The sequence below is a fragment of the Falco peregrinus genome, chromosome 11 (assembly GCF_023634155.1).
Source record: "Falco peregrinus isolate bFalPer1 chromosome 11, bFalPer1.pri, whole genome shotgun sequence".
NCBI lineage: Eukaryota > Metazoa > Chordata > Aves > Falconiformes > Falconidae > Falco > Falco peregrinus.
In genome coordinates this window covers 23,083,053-23,100,300 of record NC_073731.1, presented here as the reverse complement: position 1 = coordinate 23,100,300, position 17,248 = coordinate 23,083,053, and the positions used below count along the sequence as shown (strand labels likewise).

The window sequence follows — 17,248 nt, the reverse complement described above, 5'->3', positions numbered from 1 at the left end:
GCCTTGGTTTCCTCCCAAGTTTACACCAGTAACTTCACCAGCCATGTGCCTCAGATACTGTTATTCGTACAATTAGGCTAATGATCATTAATGCTACTGAAAGCATGTTTTTCTCAGAAAAGCAACCAGTAAGAGTTAAGTATTCTGATTGTCTCAAATATGCAATAAATAAATAAAAACAACCTTTTGGTCATTATCAATTAGTTCCTTTGATTGCTTATTGAATAGCTGAATCATTGGCTTATCTAACTCAAAGTCTGAGAAAACATTGAAAGACCCTGTGTTTAAAATAAAAAATGGATTTATCTTTAAAATGTAGCATATAGCTATCTGTGGAATCCTGTTGCTAAATAGTATCAAAGCGAAGATCATGGCAGATTTTAAGGTGTGAGATGAACAATAGACACATCGATATCAAAGCTAATGCTTCAAATAATTTTAGTAAGTGATAAAAAGGCCTCTGTTCTGGAGAAACTGCTTCCCCTGTGGGCAGATTGTTGTGTAAGTATACATTGCAGCGTCTGCTCAGAAGTGTATTACCATACCACTATAAATCCAAATGAGCTGACTCAGACTGTTGTTGTGATTCAGTGAGGCTTTTGTTATGTCCCTAATTTTAGAAGATCATATTGTACTCTAATTGTAATTTTTTTTTTTAAGTTGGAAAAGGGCTGAATGGTCTTGAGCTAAACCACTTGTGGGCCAATCTGTTTCTCCTGTGAGTCTTAGAGACTTCTTATTTTTGGAGTTATGAAACAGTAAAGCAGTTCTCTTTTTTTTTTATTCCAGAGAAGTTAAACTACATAGCTATGCAGTTATCCAATAGATAGGCTTGATGCCAGAAAGGTGCCTGATGAGTTATAAAAAAAGTTAGTCATGCCAGTAATTGCATCATTAGAAATTATTTTAAAGGAATTGTACCTCTTGGGTAATTAATACATGTTTTGTAGTGCTTTGTGTATTTTCAGATAAACTCAAGGTAAATATTTATTGGTATTAAAACTGTAATGTATCTATGCATACCAACTTGATATTTCCAGAAAAACACACTGACCATTTTTTGTTTTGTTTTGTTTTTTTAAATAAAATTAAAGTGTTTCCTGCTGCACTAGAGATAATGAGTATATTCCAAACCCTTCCTGTTCATGATGTACATTGAAGGAAAGACTAGGGAAAATAACAAAAATCCAGACTGATCACAGTATAGCATTCAAACAGTACTAATCCTTATTATCTTGATCTTGTCACTTTTGTATAAATATATAGATCTGTGTATGTATATGAAGTATATATTTAGATTGTAAATTCCTAGGGCAGTGCGCACCATTTTTTCTGTTCTCATTCTCTCATTTCCTAGCAGAGTTGGATGTTGCTTGATTACTAAGGCTACTGGCTCTGATAATATTGATTATTAATTATTTGCCTTGTGTTTCTTTGTGAAAGTCACTGGTAGGAAAATTGTGAAGATGCACTGCACCCATGCAGCTACTCTGTAAAACTAACCCATATTCTTACTTTCGTAAACCACCCTTTAATTTCTTGACAAAGGTCTCACTTCCACTATTGATCAGGCCAGGTTTGGCATGGCTTGTGGTATCTAAAACATTGGTTGTTGATGAGAATGGAAATCAGCAAAATTGAATTATTTTCTGCATATATAAAACAACAACAGAGGTTATACATCTGGAGATAAACAGTGGTGATGGAAGGGTACCAGGAATTCAGTGACACTGTTCAAACACCCACATTCTTTTTTGAAGTGACAGGAGAGCAAACATGAATCATGATCTTGGGAGGTCTATGCAGAATTATATGGGCAAATGGAATTTCTCTACATTTACACAGCTGTAGCTGAGTCTGAATCTGGGTCTTGCAATTAAATTTTAAACCACTACCCTTATCTCCTGCTTACTAATACTATTTGGGTTTTTTCTCCTCTGATGTAGTATGGATTACTAACATGCAGATGTTTATTCCAGAGGTCAGATGTTGCTTCAGTTGTCCAGTTGCAGCTTATCTTCTTTATAAAAGTGTGCTTTTTGATGCAATAAATGCAAATATACTTTTAATGTTTTCTGTGTTGGCTAAATGGAGTTGTGGGAAATGATATCCTTATAATTATGGCTTTGTTCAGACTTGTTGTCCACTCCCATTCCCCTTGGAATTAGCTACAGGCTGGCAAACTGTAGCAGCCTTTATTATATTGAATGCACAATGGCTCTGTTAAAAACATTTAACCCAAAGTGAGCAATGAAGGTGAGAGATTATCATCTGTCAGCCCACTTGGCTATGGTGGTGTCTCTTCTGCCCTGCACTCCCCTAATATGCCAGAATGGCTCTGTGATTAAAGCTCTGTAAGTCTTCACTTCAAATTTCTTGCCTTTCGTTATTTGGGGGTGCAGATTGCAAACTTCTCTTTTGTTCAGTTTCCATATGCTTTCCCAACTAAACCACCTAATAGGAGGCTTATGAAATGCATGTTTTTATCTGCTGTTCTGAAACAGCTTTCTTCAGTGAATCTATAACTGAATCATTTTAAAAATGTTTGATTTCCCTCAAATTATAGATCTACTTTTGCAATCCAAGCGAAGAGAGAGCAGTCTTAGCTAGCATAGTGACATAATAACAGCATTTAACGTAATTTCAGATGGAGGAGCCTCAGATCCTTGACAGAATATGGGCCAATTTCTCCTCTCCGTTGGCTGGGCAGAGAGCCTGACCACAGCTTTGCAGCATGGCTGAGCCATGAATCTGTGGCTGGCAGAGCTATTAGAGCCTTCTAGCAGAGCTTCCTCCAGGGTATGCTCCTCCTCTTCCTGGACAGTGGAATTGGCCACTCCAGTTCCTGCCCTGTGAAAGGAGATATCCCAGTTCGTGCTGTATGTGGCCACAGTGAAAGGAGACATCAGGGGACACCTTAGGTGTGTGACCCTTGTCACTGTCAGTCCAGGAGTATAGTTGAAGCTGATACGGACCGTAGGTTTCTGCCTCAGTCGTCTTCAGTTTACCTTGGTGCTTGCTTTGAAAAAGGTGTCAGAGCCACAGCAGGTAACCACTTTTCAGTGTGTTTGCCTGTGAAAGCTGCCAGCCTTCTCCATGAGGTTTCTCCTGATGGATACACTTCATGTCAGAGCACGAGTTATATATGCCTGTTAAACTCTTGCAGCATGTCAACCTACAATATATAAATCCTAAACTTTTATTCTGCTACAGGATTAATAAATGCATTGCTGTACCATAATACTGTGGAATGTCCCCATTAAGATTTTTAAATATGACCTGGCTCTGACAATCAGGATGAAACATCTGTAAATGGGCATCTTTCTCATAAAATGGGTGCTGACTGCTGTCTTAATCTTTCTGAATTATTGGCAACTAAAATTGTGACTAAAACTCCACATCACTGTTTCTTTTGAAAGTCTTGGTCATAATATTGATACTACAGTAACTACATTGACGCTGTATTTTTTTCGATGCTTACCTAAATAATCCTTTCTATGGTTTATCTATAATTCTGCAGACACTGTGGTTGAAATGGCTCCGCTGAAGCTGGTGACATTCTTGACTTCTGTAAAGCTAGGATGTCACTGTAAGATTTTACACTGTTTTGACTTTGATATAGTCTTCTAACTTTGTTTTAACCATAGCTCTAACTTTACGGCAGACGTGGATTTTACTTTTGTTCTGTCAGACTAGAATATGAAACTCGTGCATACATATGTAGCGTTGACATAAATAGCCTGCTTTTGGGATTACAAGTCTTGAAGACCAGATTCAGCAAATGCTCACCTGCATACTTGATAAAGCAGCTTATGTCAAGCTTCTGTGAAAGCATTGTGCATTTTCAGAATTGGGATTTAGTCATTGCAAAGAAGTGGAAACAAGCTAATTTGTCTCTTGGAACGAGCAACTGTGAAACCTGGGGCTGAAGCACAGGGCTTAGGCTGAGCAGCCGTATGCTTTTCACACTGCCTCTCTCAATCAAAGTTCAAAACCTCCTAAGGTTTTAATCTTCGTTAGGCTGTGAGAAAGCCAACTCTATAAACATTTTAGATTATATGTTTCCTGTTTGAGAATGTTCTTCAGCCTTTTGTGGGGGAGAGAGGGGAAGAGGAAGCCTAAAACCAGTAACCCAACAATTACCTTTTACACACACGTAAAAATTGTGAACCCTGAAGGGAACTTGAAGAATATGTGCAGAGGCCTTCCCTGAGAGGATTTCTGTGCCCAGCAGTGCTTGGAGCCTCTAAACACCCTGCTGCCTTCGGAGTATGGGTCTGGTCAGAGCGTTGGTGCTGTCTAGTGGCAAGTTATTGCATCTCACATCACTGACGGAAGAGTTAACTGAAGAAAAAATGTGAAATGCTGCATTAGATGAATAGCCCTCAAAGCATGGCTTTGGGTTATGCTGGTTTTGAAGCACGTAGGTATTTTCTAATGCCTCCGCACAGAATTAAACGGTAATGTTTCTGAGTATAGTTAAGGCAGTGCAGTCCCTGTGTAACATGGGTGATGCTACAGTGGCTCTTCCTTTCCCGTTGGGACTGGGAAGGTGACTTAAACTCCGAAAAAAGACTAGGAAGTTTCTTTGCTATTCCCAACAGTTCAAAGGTAAGGTCAGATGTGGTGTGCTGGTTGCAGATGGGTCCAGTTAGGAGTTTACTGCCCCCGGCCTTTCTGACCACTCTTTGCTGTCTGCTTTGCAGAGCTTGCAGTCTCTGAGACTGGCTGTTATGCTTGTGTATCATTTCTTTCTAATCCAGTTTATTTCAAGCAATTACGTTTTTTAAATCCATGACCCTTTAAGCAGATGCCTTTTGTGTTGGGGGCTGAGCAGGCATGCAGCTGGAGTGGCAGCCTTATAACCTGGTTCAGCTGCAGCCAGACTGGCATGTCTGGTCACAGCCTGAGAAACCCCTTTTTGGGGGGGATTTCCTAACTGGGGTCACCCAGGCGCATCAGTTACTATCTGCAGGTCTGGGGGTTGGGTGCACGAGGCTGAGTGCACACACAGGCTGTGGCTACACTGGTACAGTGCCTCTATCTTTGGGCTCAGGCGTGATGAGGAGTTGCTTGTCAGCTGAGTTATATGTGTCAGCATCAAATGTTTAAGCTGATGGGCATGAGATCATTATACCACTGTAACTCAACTTTATAACGAAGCTGTCTCCACTGAACTTTAACCTGATATCCCAGAGGGATTGGTACGTATCCCTGCTAATTGGCCAATTCTGCTGTAGGTCTGGTCCAGTTCAGCAGATGGGAGGGATGCGCGGATGGAGACAGTAACTTCTTAAGCTTTTCATGGAAAGCTGCTTGTTTGTCATAATTTACTCTATTGCAGATATAAGGTGAAACGTGCGAGTTTTGTTACTATGGTTAAAGCTAACGATTTGTCTTGCGATTAGTTACTGCAGATCAGCAAGTGCATGATACTAGAATCTGGTTTTGCTTGATTTGTGTATCTAAGTTATCCTTACAGATGAGAGATGCCAATTTAAAAAACCTTCATATGGGCCACAGTTAAAGTTATGTCAGTAGGCCAAAGTATATTGCTAAAATTCCGTTTCTTCTATCAAAATGTTAACTCTGGAGCAAAAACAACAGAAGAAATATAGAACAGCCTCTTTTGGTACTGGTGATTGCATGGTCTTCAGTAACCTCTACAAAACGTAGGGAGGAGGTATTCCTAGTAGATGTCCCTCTTCTGTGTGGTCTAGGGAATGCAAATTAGAACTTTTTATTTTCCTTTTCATCCACCTGGAAGCATTGCACATGTAGGGATCACATTGATTTGTTTTGGTAATGTGGAACTTCTGAAGCCAGGTACAGATGGCTGTTTAACAGCCTGACCTGTTTGTGGTGAGTTTTTCTTGCTTTCAGCAAGCAGTCTTTTGTTCTGTAGAAAATGTACAAACATATAGATGTTCTAATTTGTGTTCCTTTTTTTGTTTGTAGATATCAGTATTACCTACAAGTGAAAAAGGATGTTCTTGATGGCCGATTACTTTCTTCATTGGAGCAAGGAATTCGACTAGCTGGTTTGGCAGTGCAAGGTAAGATGACTTCACCTGATAGCCCTTTTCCAACACTGGCTTTTTTGGTTTGTTCTGTATGTTGACTGGGCACTAACTAAGGCCTTGTATGACTCCTACTGACAACAGCTGGGTCTTCTATTGATTTATAGTGCATAGGTAGACTGCCGTTGATGAAATGCCCTTAGGGAGGGGATGATGGACCACATCACAGCGTTCAACTTTCTTATTTCTACAATCCATATAAGTGAACCTGAACAAAACTCCAGTTCTTCCAACCCCAGCCACGGAGTGCTTTGCAATAATGAATTTGCTTCACGTTCTCTGGTTTGAAATGCAATTACATCAAAGAGCATAGCAGCAGCTTTAATTTTGCCTTTAATTAAAAACTCATTTTGCTGTATAGTGCTATCTGAAGTATGAAAGAACACATGACCATAATTATGTGAGTTATAAATTAATAATAAACTACTACTTACAATGTGATTTTTATTCTGAGCCTCCTAAGTACATCAATAAAAGTGGGATCATATAATGTGTATGGGCAGAGGAAGAAGCCCTGTATTTGGGGAAAGGATGTTTCAGTCTATCCACAACTGACTCTGAGAACTAAGGTAGCATTTAAACAGCCATACTCTGGGCATATCCTCTGATGGGAGGGAAGGAGGAAGTGTATACATAAATAGCAAACATGAAGAGCTGAGTCTTGAAAATTAAAGGTTCAATGGAGAGTAATGCTAATATGATCTTTCTTAGAGCAATAGAAATTCCATTTTAGTGTCTTATTTCTTGGTTTAAAATTGAAGGAAAAGTGTTTCCTGTCAAATCTTGAAATGTTTATTGCTCAAGGAAAATAGATGTATAAGGTTCCATACTGAATTTTGCAATTTAGGTAAATGAATTTGTTCCAGTGTGTAAGTAAGGGCTAAGTAGATACTGAATGTGTTTCACTCATCCTGTGTTTTTGGAGCTTTTTGCTGATTTTGAGAGTCAGTCTTTATAATCAGTTTAAAGCAATCACTTTTATTCTGAATTTTCCATGTAATCTATTATATTTCAAAGACTTGCATCAGAACACTGCACTTAATCCTGTTTGCTTTATTCTGACCTTATATTACTCCCTGTCCTTTGCATGTGATGCAACTGAAGATATTTGAAATACTTATTTCTTTTAAACTTACAGACTTTGATTCATGTCCATTTTTATTTCTTTCTGTTTATGCTAAAACATAACTCTGAGGTGAAAACAAGATGAAACTGCATTTTTGGCATCCTGCAATACATGAAATTGTTATGAAGCTTTGAAAGAATGTTTAGATAATATGATTTATAGTGGGGATTTCCAACTTCTATAATATGAGAATCTTGTAGATGGCGTTTTATCCAGTTCAATTAATATAAAATAAAAACCTCCTGGCAAGATATTCTTTTGATATAAGCTGTTGTGTATTTAGCAGATAGATAAATACAGGTTTTGGTTTGTATTTTTTAACGTAGTTTAGCCTTTAGGAAGCATTTTCAAAACTTCACAGTTACAAGGACATTTAGACAAGAACCCTCAGCCTCACATATGCATGTGAGCATGGAGATGAGTACCTCCTAAAGAGATGTAGAAGGAGTAGAAAAGAAAAAAGAAATATGTGGTCCAGTCAATTCAAATGACACGGTGCTTGTATTGTTATGTTGGCTGTAGAAGGATGAGACCTCCCCTGTCCCCCTGCAAGTCATGTTGGTTGTTGAAAATTTTTAATAGAATTGGCTAGTGTATTTTAACCTCCTAAGCTGTAAGATCAAGCATCTTCTGTACAGTTGCGTACAGAATTGGAACAGAGGTAGGTTAAATTTTGGGGCTTTTGCCTGGTCAGGGTTGGAAACGCTGGAGAAGCAGAAATGTGCACTGTTTTTAAAGAGGCTGAGCAATCCCGGCCTTGTTAGATCGTGGTGTTAGCTCGTGAAGGCTACAGAAAAAGGAACTCTTACACTCCTGATGGTTAAGTACTGCAAATGGTCATAATATCAGAGATCAAAAGAAAGAAATTACTTGGTGGCTGTTGTTTGATCTCTGGTAATAACACTGTTATTTTCAGACCTCCGTGTTAAAAGCTTAAGTACAAGCAGGAATCTTTGTGCTGAGTTGTGGCTTCAGAGAGAGCTTGCCCACGTGAAATTAAGCATCTGTGCAAAGGCTGAGTGTGGTCTTAACGTGTGGAAGATGCTAAAATGAGTAACTGTGTTGTTTTTTCCAGCGGATTTTGGAGACTATAATCAGTTTGAATCTCATGACTTCCTCCGAGAATATGTCTTGTTTCCTATGGTGAGTTCCTTATCCCCTTCTTTTGTGGTCTTTTATGAGTAATTTCTCCATGCCTCAGAGATGGCTTTGTTGATAACAGAGTAAAAGCACCAGTGCCTGAATAGTGGAAATAAACTTTGCTCCCCAAAACCTTCAATATACTTGCTTGCATCTGAATGAATAGATGCTATGGAAATTTAGCCTTTTTCACTTCCTTAAGCCTTTACTAGGAATAGGTGTCAATAAAAAAAAAATGTACTACTTTGAATCAAAAAAGAATTTGCAGCAATTTAAAAAGGTGTTTACTAGCAGTACTGTAGTATTAGTACCATGACATAACAAGAGGATATGAGGGCTGCTCATATGCTAAGTGTTGTGTCACAGGAAAAATCATGCAGCCTTTCCTCAAGAGAATGTGAATTTACATCAACTGACTATTAGACTGAAGCGAAGCATGAATCGAGTCTTCTCCAAATGTTCTCCAGGGACTGTGATGTACATTTGTTTTACGTTTACATTGGAAACCAGCAAATAACTTGAATGCTGAGGGAGGTGGTTTAGGTCACTAATGACTCTGATCACAAATGCCAAGCACTTGCAGTCCATGACATTGAACTTCTCTGGGAGGATGGATTAGAGGTGGGGAAAAAAAGCCTGCTGAGGTTAAGGCTGGCTTTATCTTAGATGAACAAGTCCATCAGCATGTGTGTTGAGTGTACACTTCATAAAATGTAAAAGATTGTGGAATTCTTGCTAACTGGAAAAAAAAAAATGGAAGTGGGGTGGGATTCCCATGCCCTGAGTGTAGCTGCCTAGAAGTTAAGGCATCTGGTTTCCCTCTGCAATTAGTGGAGCGGTAGAGGGAGAATGATTCATCTCACTGTGATTTGAGGGCTTGAGAAAGGCACTTCCAGAAGCGTTTCATGCCATTTACTGGTGCTCTTATTACAGGAACTGCAGTGGATAGTCCATTTTCAAGTCCAAAAAGCTGACAGGTCTTGAAGTGAAAGTGCAATTTTGAGCTGGTAGACAGAGTTCAATACCAGCTGAAAAAGAGAGTCAGCAGGAAGAAGGGGAATTAATAAATGCATAGAGATCTGAATATGCCTTGTGTAGCTAGAATGTGGCTTCGATATTGACTTTTCACCAAGAAACTTCTGTTAGCCCAACTAGTGGAGCAGGATTTCTTTGGTAGGCCACCTTTATCTATTGATAAGTAATTGATGATCCTGTGTATAGACGATGCTTTACGAATTTGTGTATGATAGCCTAAGTGGGAAAGAAGATGGCTGCAAATGCAGACGGCGAGAGACATGTGTTGTCAAGCTCTTGCTTTGTAAATTGCTGAACTCATGCGAAGTTCTTTCAAAAATACTGATATAATTTTTCTATTCAGGAAAAAAACAGGAGGGTTTAGGCCTCTGGAGGAGCTTTCAGGTGGTTAATTTATATGTGGTTCAGCAGTTTACTTTTTGGGTTCAACTCCTAGAACCCCCAATTTTGAGTCAGCTGCCTACATGGTGGCGTGGTCAGCTCTCTTCCGTTTTGCTTGCACTCACTTTGTGGTATCTTGCCTTTCATCCATGCTACTATTTAACAAGATCAGCAAAGTGTCTGCTTCCTACAGTCTTCAGAAGCCTACTCTTAAATCAACTGTTTCTCTAGACATTTCTTTAACTACTTGTTTCTGCTTTTATGGGGAGGAGTGGGTAACGTAATAGTAAATATTTCACTGCAAGTTCAGTGACAGTTGCGAAGTGCTGCAGATATAAACTAGTCCTGAAGTAAGTGGGAGGCTTTGAGTGAATCTCAGGCATAGAAAGAGCCTCCAACAAGAACGTTGCTATAAATTCATTAGTGAAGTGAGCTTGTGGATGAGGGAGGGGCAGCTATATTTGTACTGTTTGATCTTGTGAGGCTACAATCTGTGTCAAATGGCATTTCTTCAGCAGCAAAAAGAACAAAGTTATGTACACAGTACACCCCACAGGTGTGTAGCTGTGCATAGGCATGTACCATGCCATTTTTCATTAGCACACTTTCACATTTTTTTGTGGCAGAAGCAAATATCAGAGGGAGGGCCCCATTGAGCAAGAAACAGGCAGTGTATTTGAGTACATTACATGCAGCCTTAAGGCTTTTAAAATAAAAATAAGAACTTTGAGGTTTTGCAAGAAAGTTTTTTCAGCTTCCTTTTTTTTTCGCCTTGAATTTACAAGCAGACTTCCTTTATTAACTTGCTCCCAATTATTTCAGAATTGTTTCTACCACATATTATTAAATTTGCAGAAGATAAAAGTCTCTGCTCAGAAATGTGTTGTAAGCATAAAGTACGTTTTATTGCATATTTGATGAGGTAGCAGAACTTCCAATCCCTTTTAACATGGGAAAGGGAGCACTTGTAGGTTGCAGGACAGAAAATACCTATGACTTCATTTTTCATGGTCTACGCAGTGTTTTGGGTTGTTTTAAAAGTTATATATTGATTTGTAACCTTTCAAGTGTTTTTAAAGACTTGTTTGGTCCTTATCCAGGAAAAGATCACATATCAGTGCTCTGTACTCTGTGCTCTACTGTAGAATGATAACCACCTTAGCCTTATTTTTAACAGTACCTTTTTACGATCCCCAAAGAAGATACATATATTAAAATTAAAAAAAATAATCAGACTCTTATGTTCTCCTTGCACATTTTCAGCATCCCATGCTCTGAATTTCAGTGCAGTTTGGCGATAAGTTCTCTCTCTGTAACTTCCTGGAAGAGCATGAACATCTGCTGTCATAATTCCTTTCTTGTGTTGAGTTTTGTCTCTCTTTGGATGTCTAGTTTTCAGTGCTACTTCATATTCTTACAGGATTGGACCCAGGATGAAGCTGTCTTGGAGGAGCTGACTCAAAAGGTTGCTCAGGAGCACCGAACTCACAGGTGAGCTTGACGTGTTGAGGTTTGGATTTTCTTTTTTTTTTTTTTTCATTGTCATTGTCCTTCTAGTACTTCCCTTCCTCCTCATGCTTTTGTGGCAGGGGTGAGCTAGCCTATCTTAATTTTGTTACTGTGCTAGGTCTCACTGGATTGTTAATTAGTCTATTACAAAAGATTACCTGCCTCCTGTGAACACAAAATGGCTGAGGAGCTTAATCCTAAATAAACGAGCATTTGCACCATAAAGCTTAATGAGCATGTGTAATACTATTTACGATATGTAGTAGACTCCTTTCTTGGTTTCATTTAAATCCTGATGGTAAAAGCCCCTGTGACTTGATTGGGGGTGGTCCAAGGGTTTTCTCTCATTCAGGAGACAGGGACACACACACACTCTCCATATAATGGAAATGAGAATAGCAGGAGCTGGGTTTTAAGTCTTGTTGTGGAAAAGATACAACATGGTGTTACTAGTTAATGAGCTAGGGTGTATATCTATTAGTGCTTCAGTACAAATGCCTTCTTTGTAAGCAAGCTTCTTTCACGTCATCTAGGTGTTTTGGTGGTGGAAGTATTCAAATGTCTAGAGTGCTGTTATTAGAAAAATGGCAGTGCCTGTATGTCATTGGAAATAATCTTTTGTGCTATGTTGTGAATTTGCATTTAAAGTTTTATTATGTGAAATGCAAAAGGAATATTATGTGAAGGGTGCAGCACTCCCCATTACATGACAGAAAATGGTAGTCAAGGGGTAAATGCCAATCTCGGAGTGTAAGATGATTCTCAGTCTGAGTTTCAATGCAAGCCTGGGGCTTTGATGCAACCAAAGGATTAGTTTCCAGGCTGGCCATGAACAGGCATGGTTCTGTTCTCTCTCTGCCACGGACTGCTTGTGTGATCTTGGTTAAGTCACGGACTTGAAAGGAAAGATTTCCCTCCCCTGCTGTGCTCTTTGGTGCTATTTCTGCAGCACAAAGAGCAAATACTTATCCTCACTTCAGCAGGTAGATCACATTGCACCTCCTTTCTCTCCCTCTTTCTCCCAAGTATTCGTTCAGTTCCTATATTTCTGTTTGTAAGCTGTGGTAAGGAGGAGCAAAGAGGAGAAACATTAATAGTGGCCTTCTTTTGGAGCAACCTGCAATCTATTCTGACCTGCTTTTGAGAACTGAAATCTGTCTGAATTCCTGAGCTGTGACAGGAGCATGTGTAGACACGTGTGTAAAAGTTTTTTCAGCTGGTTTATTCTCTATTATGAAAGAGAGTCTGCTCAACATTTGGATTTAGTGCCTGTGGTTTTGAACAGCCAACTTGAAAATGTCCTCCCTTTTAAGTCATTTTAAGAAGCTTCAGTGGACTTGTATACTATTTATGCAAATAGTATAGCTCTGCAAAGTGTAGTATGCAAAATGTAGGACCCATATGGCTCAAACTGGCCATCCAAAACTAGACAAAACCTGATGCAATGGCCTGATGTTTTAATAAAGCCTGGAAAACATTTGAAGTGTACAGAGGAAACTGAGTAATAGGATCAGTTCAGTTTGTTCCTCCTTTAATTTGAACTGTGCTTTGTACCTTACCTTAGCAACATTTAGTGAAATTCTTCCCCTTGCTGATTATGATCCTAACGTTGAAATTTAGTTTTGTATTGTGCATTTCTAGGCAGCATCTCCAAAGTGTCTTCTAAAGTAGTTTGTGAATCTCCTATTTTTTCATTAGTATTTTTTGTGTATATATATATTTTTGAACCTTTTGCTGCCTTTTGTTACTCTAATTGCAGTGGTATTACAGCAGCAGAGGCTGAGCTAATGTACATCAATGAAGTGGAACGCCTTGATGGTTTTGGACAGGAAATTTTCCCTGTGAAGGTATGTTAGTGTATGTTATAAAGGAACCTCTGAATCAAATGATGCAGAAGTCTGCAGCCACCTTTGGAACATGTGCAAGATGTGTTTGGCCAAAAGGGACAGGACTTGTTTCACTGTTCTGGAGGGTGAAATGACTGCTGGTAGTTCGAATGGACACTGCGGCGTGAGGGTGTCTTAGGCCTGCGGTGTTACTTTTCCATGAAAATCCTTTTCACAGAAGAGGTTGCTGTGTGCTAGCGCCCGCTCACTGGGCAAGAAGAGATGCTCTTTGCTTTTCTTTGGGTGCTTTCTGAGGGAGAGTGACTAGGGCAAGTGAACCTCAGCTTTGGTCTTCTTTAGCAGGATAGGAAGACAAGACCTTTTCATGTGTTTCTCAGTTGCTATTTACCAGGCATTAACTTTGCTTTTCCTTAGTTTCCTGTATGTGCACACAGGTCCTTCACACATTTAAAACTGAGGGAGGGTTTCAAGGTTTATTTTGCATTTGTAGTTGCTTTCCCTTTGCTGGAAGCCCCTTTCTGCCATGGATGGTCTGTCTGGCCTTATGAAGCACATGCCACCGTGATAAAGTTGTGCTGAGAAACTGAAAACTGCTGTTGCCAACATGACTTGTTTCTCTTTGCTAACCAGCCCAGCCGCTGTAAGTGGTGGACTGCTACCAGGTTTTCTCCTAGTTGAAGATTAAGTGGAATTTTAAACCAAATCAAACAAACAAAACACCACACTAAACAAAAAACCCTTTCTGCTGAAATCAACATTGACCCTTTGGCCAGTCTCAACATTGGCCTGAATGGCAGGAACCAAAAAGCAAAAAACTTTGTACCCAACAACAAAAATGATGGAATGTTTATTGCCAATGAATGAAATCAATGTTTTCCTCAAATTAATTCATATTAATGCTACATGCTGCTGCAAAGCATTTCTGTGTTGGAATAATCATTAGATATTATTGCATGTCAGTAAGATAAATATGAACAGTGGACTGGGTGCTTAGCAAAATTGCAGGAAGGTGTTACCCTTGTATCAAAGAGCTGGCCTTGCAGGCAAGTAGAACTACATTCAAAGAGAAAAAGGGAAAGATTTCTCTCCTGTTACTATTAGAAAATGCTATTAGAAATACATTTTTCTTTCTATATAGATATTTGTGTGTATACACACAGATGTATTTATATGTGTACAAATACATACATTTTTCCCCAACACTTTCCCAATATTTTTGCCTTTTAAAGCTGCCTCTGGAACAAGGCAGAGGAATGTGTTGTCCTCTAATCAGACTAAACTGAAGACTATCAGCCGTAGGACCTTTACTGACTTGTAGTGTATGTGGAAGAACGCTGGCATATGTGTAGGCTGGAGCTTGAAAATTGGCATCCATCATTTGTTTGCAAAAGGCCTAACACTTAGTAGTTAGAAACAGGTGCAGATATTCCATTGCTGCCTTCCAGGGATCAAGTATAGCAAGGCCAGGAGAACAGCTCCAATCTGATCTCTTAAAATGCAGGGGTGCCTGACAGTTTCTAGACTTTGCTTATGTGTAGTCCATTAACTTCTCTCATATCCTTTCTTCTAGCAACTCTTTTTAACCACACTCCTTGTATTAGCATGATTTTCATTTACTGCTTTAAAGTGTGGATCAAGTATTATATATGCAGCTGAGGGGGAGCTGGTTTTGTTGATAAATGTAGAAAACCCTCTGTCCACAGCATTAAGCTTCTGTAGCCAAAAAAAAAAAAAAAAAGCATTGTGAAGAAAACCACTGATTGCAAAATGGAACAGGAGCCCACAAGGAGACATGGATAGGCACAAAATAATAGAACTTCTGAAAAACAATGCAGTAACGGTGGACATTGTGGTGCATGCAGATGCATATTTAACCCAATAGCTGAAAACCAATGGAGGCTGTGTCTGTACAGAGATGCAAGTACTTTTTAGGGTGACATGCTGTGAACTTCTGCCTGGACTACTTAAAGGAGACGTGAAGAGTATAGCTTTTGAGAGGGATTCCATCTCCAGGTGTGGTTTTCTGAAATCTCTACATGTTTTAACAGATAACTGGAGAAATACTATGAATGTGAAAGAGAACTATTGCTTTTGGTAGTCATGCTACAAGCCATACTACACTCTAGATAGCTATAATAACAGTGGTAGGGAATGGGGGGTATTATACAATGAGTGCCAGTTTGTGCTGTGCGTGATAAAGAAGCTTGGGCTTGTTTAGCCTTTGTCTGTTGTCACTAATCAACGGAACGAATCTAGTTAAGGACTAACTGCTTTGAAATAATGAACATCGGGGTCTGATCAAGCAGCAATATGTAGGTTAGTCAAGGGTTAGTCCTGCCTTCATCCTGAAAAGGGCTTCTCTTCGGTAGTTCAGCATGCATTCATATGCATGTATTGGCCAGTTTCTTTATTAAACTAGATATATTATCCTTTCTTTGCAGGATAATCATGGAAATGACACACGCCTTGGTATTTTCTTCATGGGTATCTTCATAAAAAACAGAATTGGAAGGACAACTGTGATTTATAGGTAAAAACTAGGGTCTTCTGCATTGAAAGCTACTTGCTTTTGAGAGCTCCATGTGTGGGTTTTTTTCCTTACTTACATATGTGACTTCAACAGCGCCAATCCTCTAACTAAGGAGTAGTCACATCACTGTTTTCAGGATTGGCCTTTTGGCCATAAGAGATGTGATAAAGAACAAGTTCTGATGTCTGTGAATGGGTTTGATGGCCAGAAAGATGTAGTTGTCTGTCATGTATCTTATTCTACTTACAAGGCTTTGATCCCTTTTCTTTTCTTGCCTTTATGTCTGCTTCTTTGATGCTTCTGAATGCAAATCTGTTAAACCTCACAGCTGGCAGCCTAGGCACTTGATATTTCTGAAAATCTGATTGCCATATTTAAGTACCCCACTTAAAAAAAGCTGAATTTTCTCATTCTGTAATTTTGAAAAGCCTGGCTGTGTCACTTGTTTATTTGTTCTGATGTTTGTTTTGGTTATTAAGAATCACTTAAACCTTTCCATTAACTTTTTGTGGGTTTTGTGACTTCTTATGAAAGCTTGTTCTGTATGAAAATGTTGCTAGAAATCTCCATGATTCCAGGGAGGCTAGGGTTTCACCTATTCTTCTTGGCTACTGTTCTGGTGGGTATTTCAGTTATTGTTGTTGTTTTAACTTGAGGTGGATTTTTACTAGTTCCTGTTATTAGAAAATGAACATTCGTGCAGCCAAAAAAATATGGTTTATGAGCTGCACTAATTTTTAGTCTGTAGCTAAATTTTGTATCAGACTTAAGCTGGATTGTTGGCTTTTTTTGCCTTAAAAGGGCTTTCAGTGGTCATCTTCAAAAATGTTAGGGCTCCTTTTTTCACACAGCTGATGTTTTGCATATCTAATTTTGAGAAGAAACGAGCTAATTTTTTAAGTGTGCCAGGTGACAAAATCAAGAAGTTTACATGTAGAAATGATAGTCGGTGCTGGGATCCTTACTCTTTGGAAACATGCACTTCAAACATCCTGCCATGACATGAAGAGGAATGCATGCTGCAAACAGAACAAACAAGTCCTTTCCATCCCCATGGATTGCATGCAATGTACGCAAATGTCTGTCAGCTATTTGTAAGAAGATTATAACTCTGATCTTGGGTAACCTGACAATTACTTGGAAAAAAAAAAGATTGCAAACATAAAACCAGAGTATTAACATGGTATGCATAGCCTACATAACCATGTTGTCAACTTAACCTTCTTTAAGAATTGGCACTGGAGGAAAGTTGGAAACAGCATTTGGAGAAGAACGGCAGTATTTTTTTTTAAAAAAAGCTAAAGCAGTTAGAAAATGCCACAATTCTGTAAAATGTTTATCATTAATGTATTTTCAATGTATTTCTATGGTGAGTCTTCAAATTGGTGTTTTTATAAACTCTCCTGCTTTGGGTTAAGGTCTGAATATCTGTTTCTTCTTTAATCAGAGCATAACTTCCTTATTTTTCTGACCATGTCTCTTCACCAAACAGCTACTGAAAAGCTTTCCCATAAAATGAGACTAATGTTGACTAAGGGATTCTTAATATGTTTGTGAAATGTTTGAATGTGTGTGTTGGCAAACTACTGCATTTTTTTAC

General features: G+C 39.0%; 1 protein-coding gene across 1 annotated transcript in view; it reads left to right on the top strand.

The window, feature by feature from the left end:
- The window catches only part of PTPN14 (protein tyrosine phosphatase non-receptor type 14), a 118,694-nt gene that overhangs the window by 69,011 nt on the left and 32,435 nt on the right, over positions 1 to 17,248 (top strand). Inside the window, exons 4-8 of the mRNA XM_027788480.2 lie at positions 5,959 to 6,056; positions 8,282 to 8,349; positions 11,183 to 11,253; positions 13,031 to 13,118; positions 15,560 to 15,648. Of these exons, the coding sequence (XP_027644281.2) occupies positions 5,959 to 6,056; positions 8,282 to 8,349; positions 11,183 to 11,253; positions 13,031 to 13,118; positions 15,560 to 15,648 (414 nt within the window). The remainder of the gene's footprint in view (positions 1 to 5,958; positions 6,057 to 8,281; positions 8,350 to 11,182; positions 11,254 to 13,030; positions 13,119 to 15,559; positions 15,649 to 17,248) is intronic.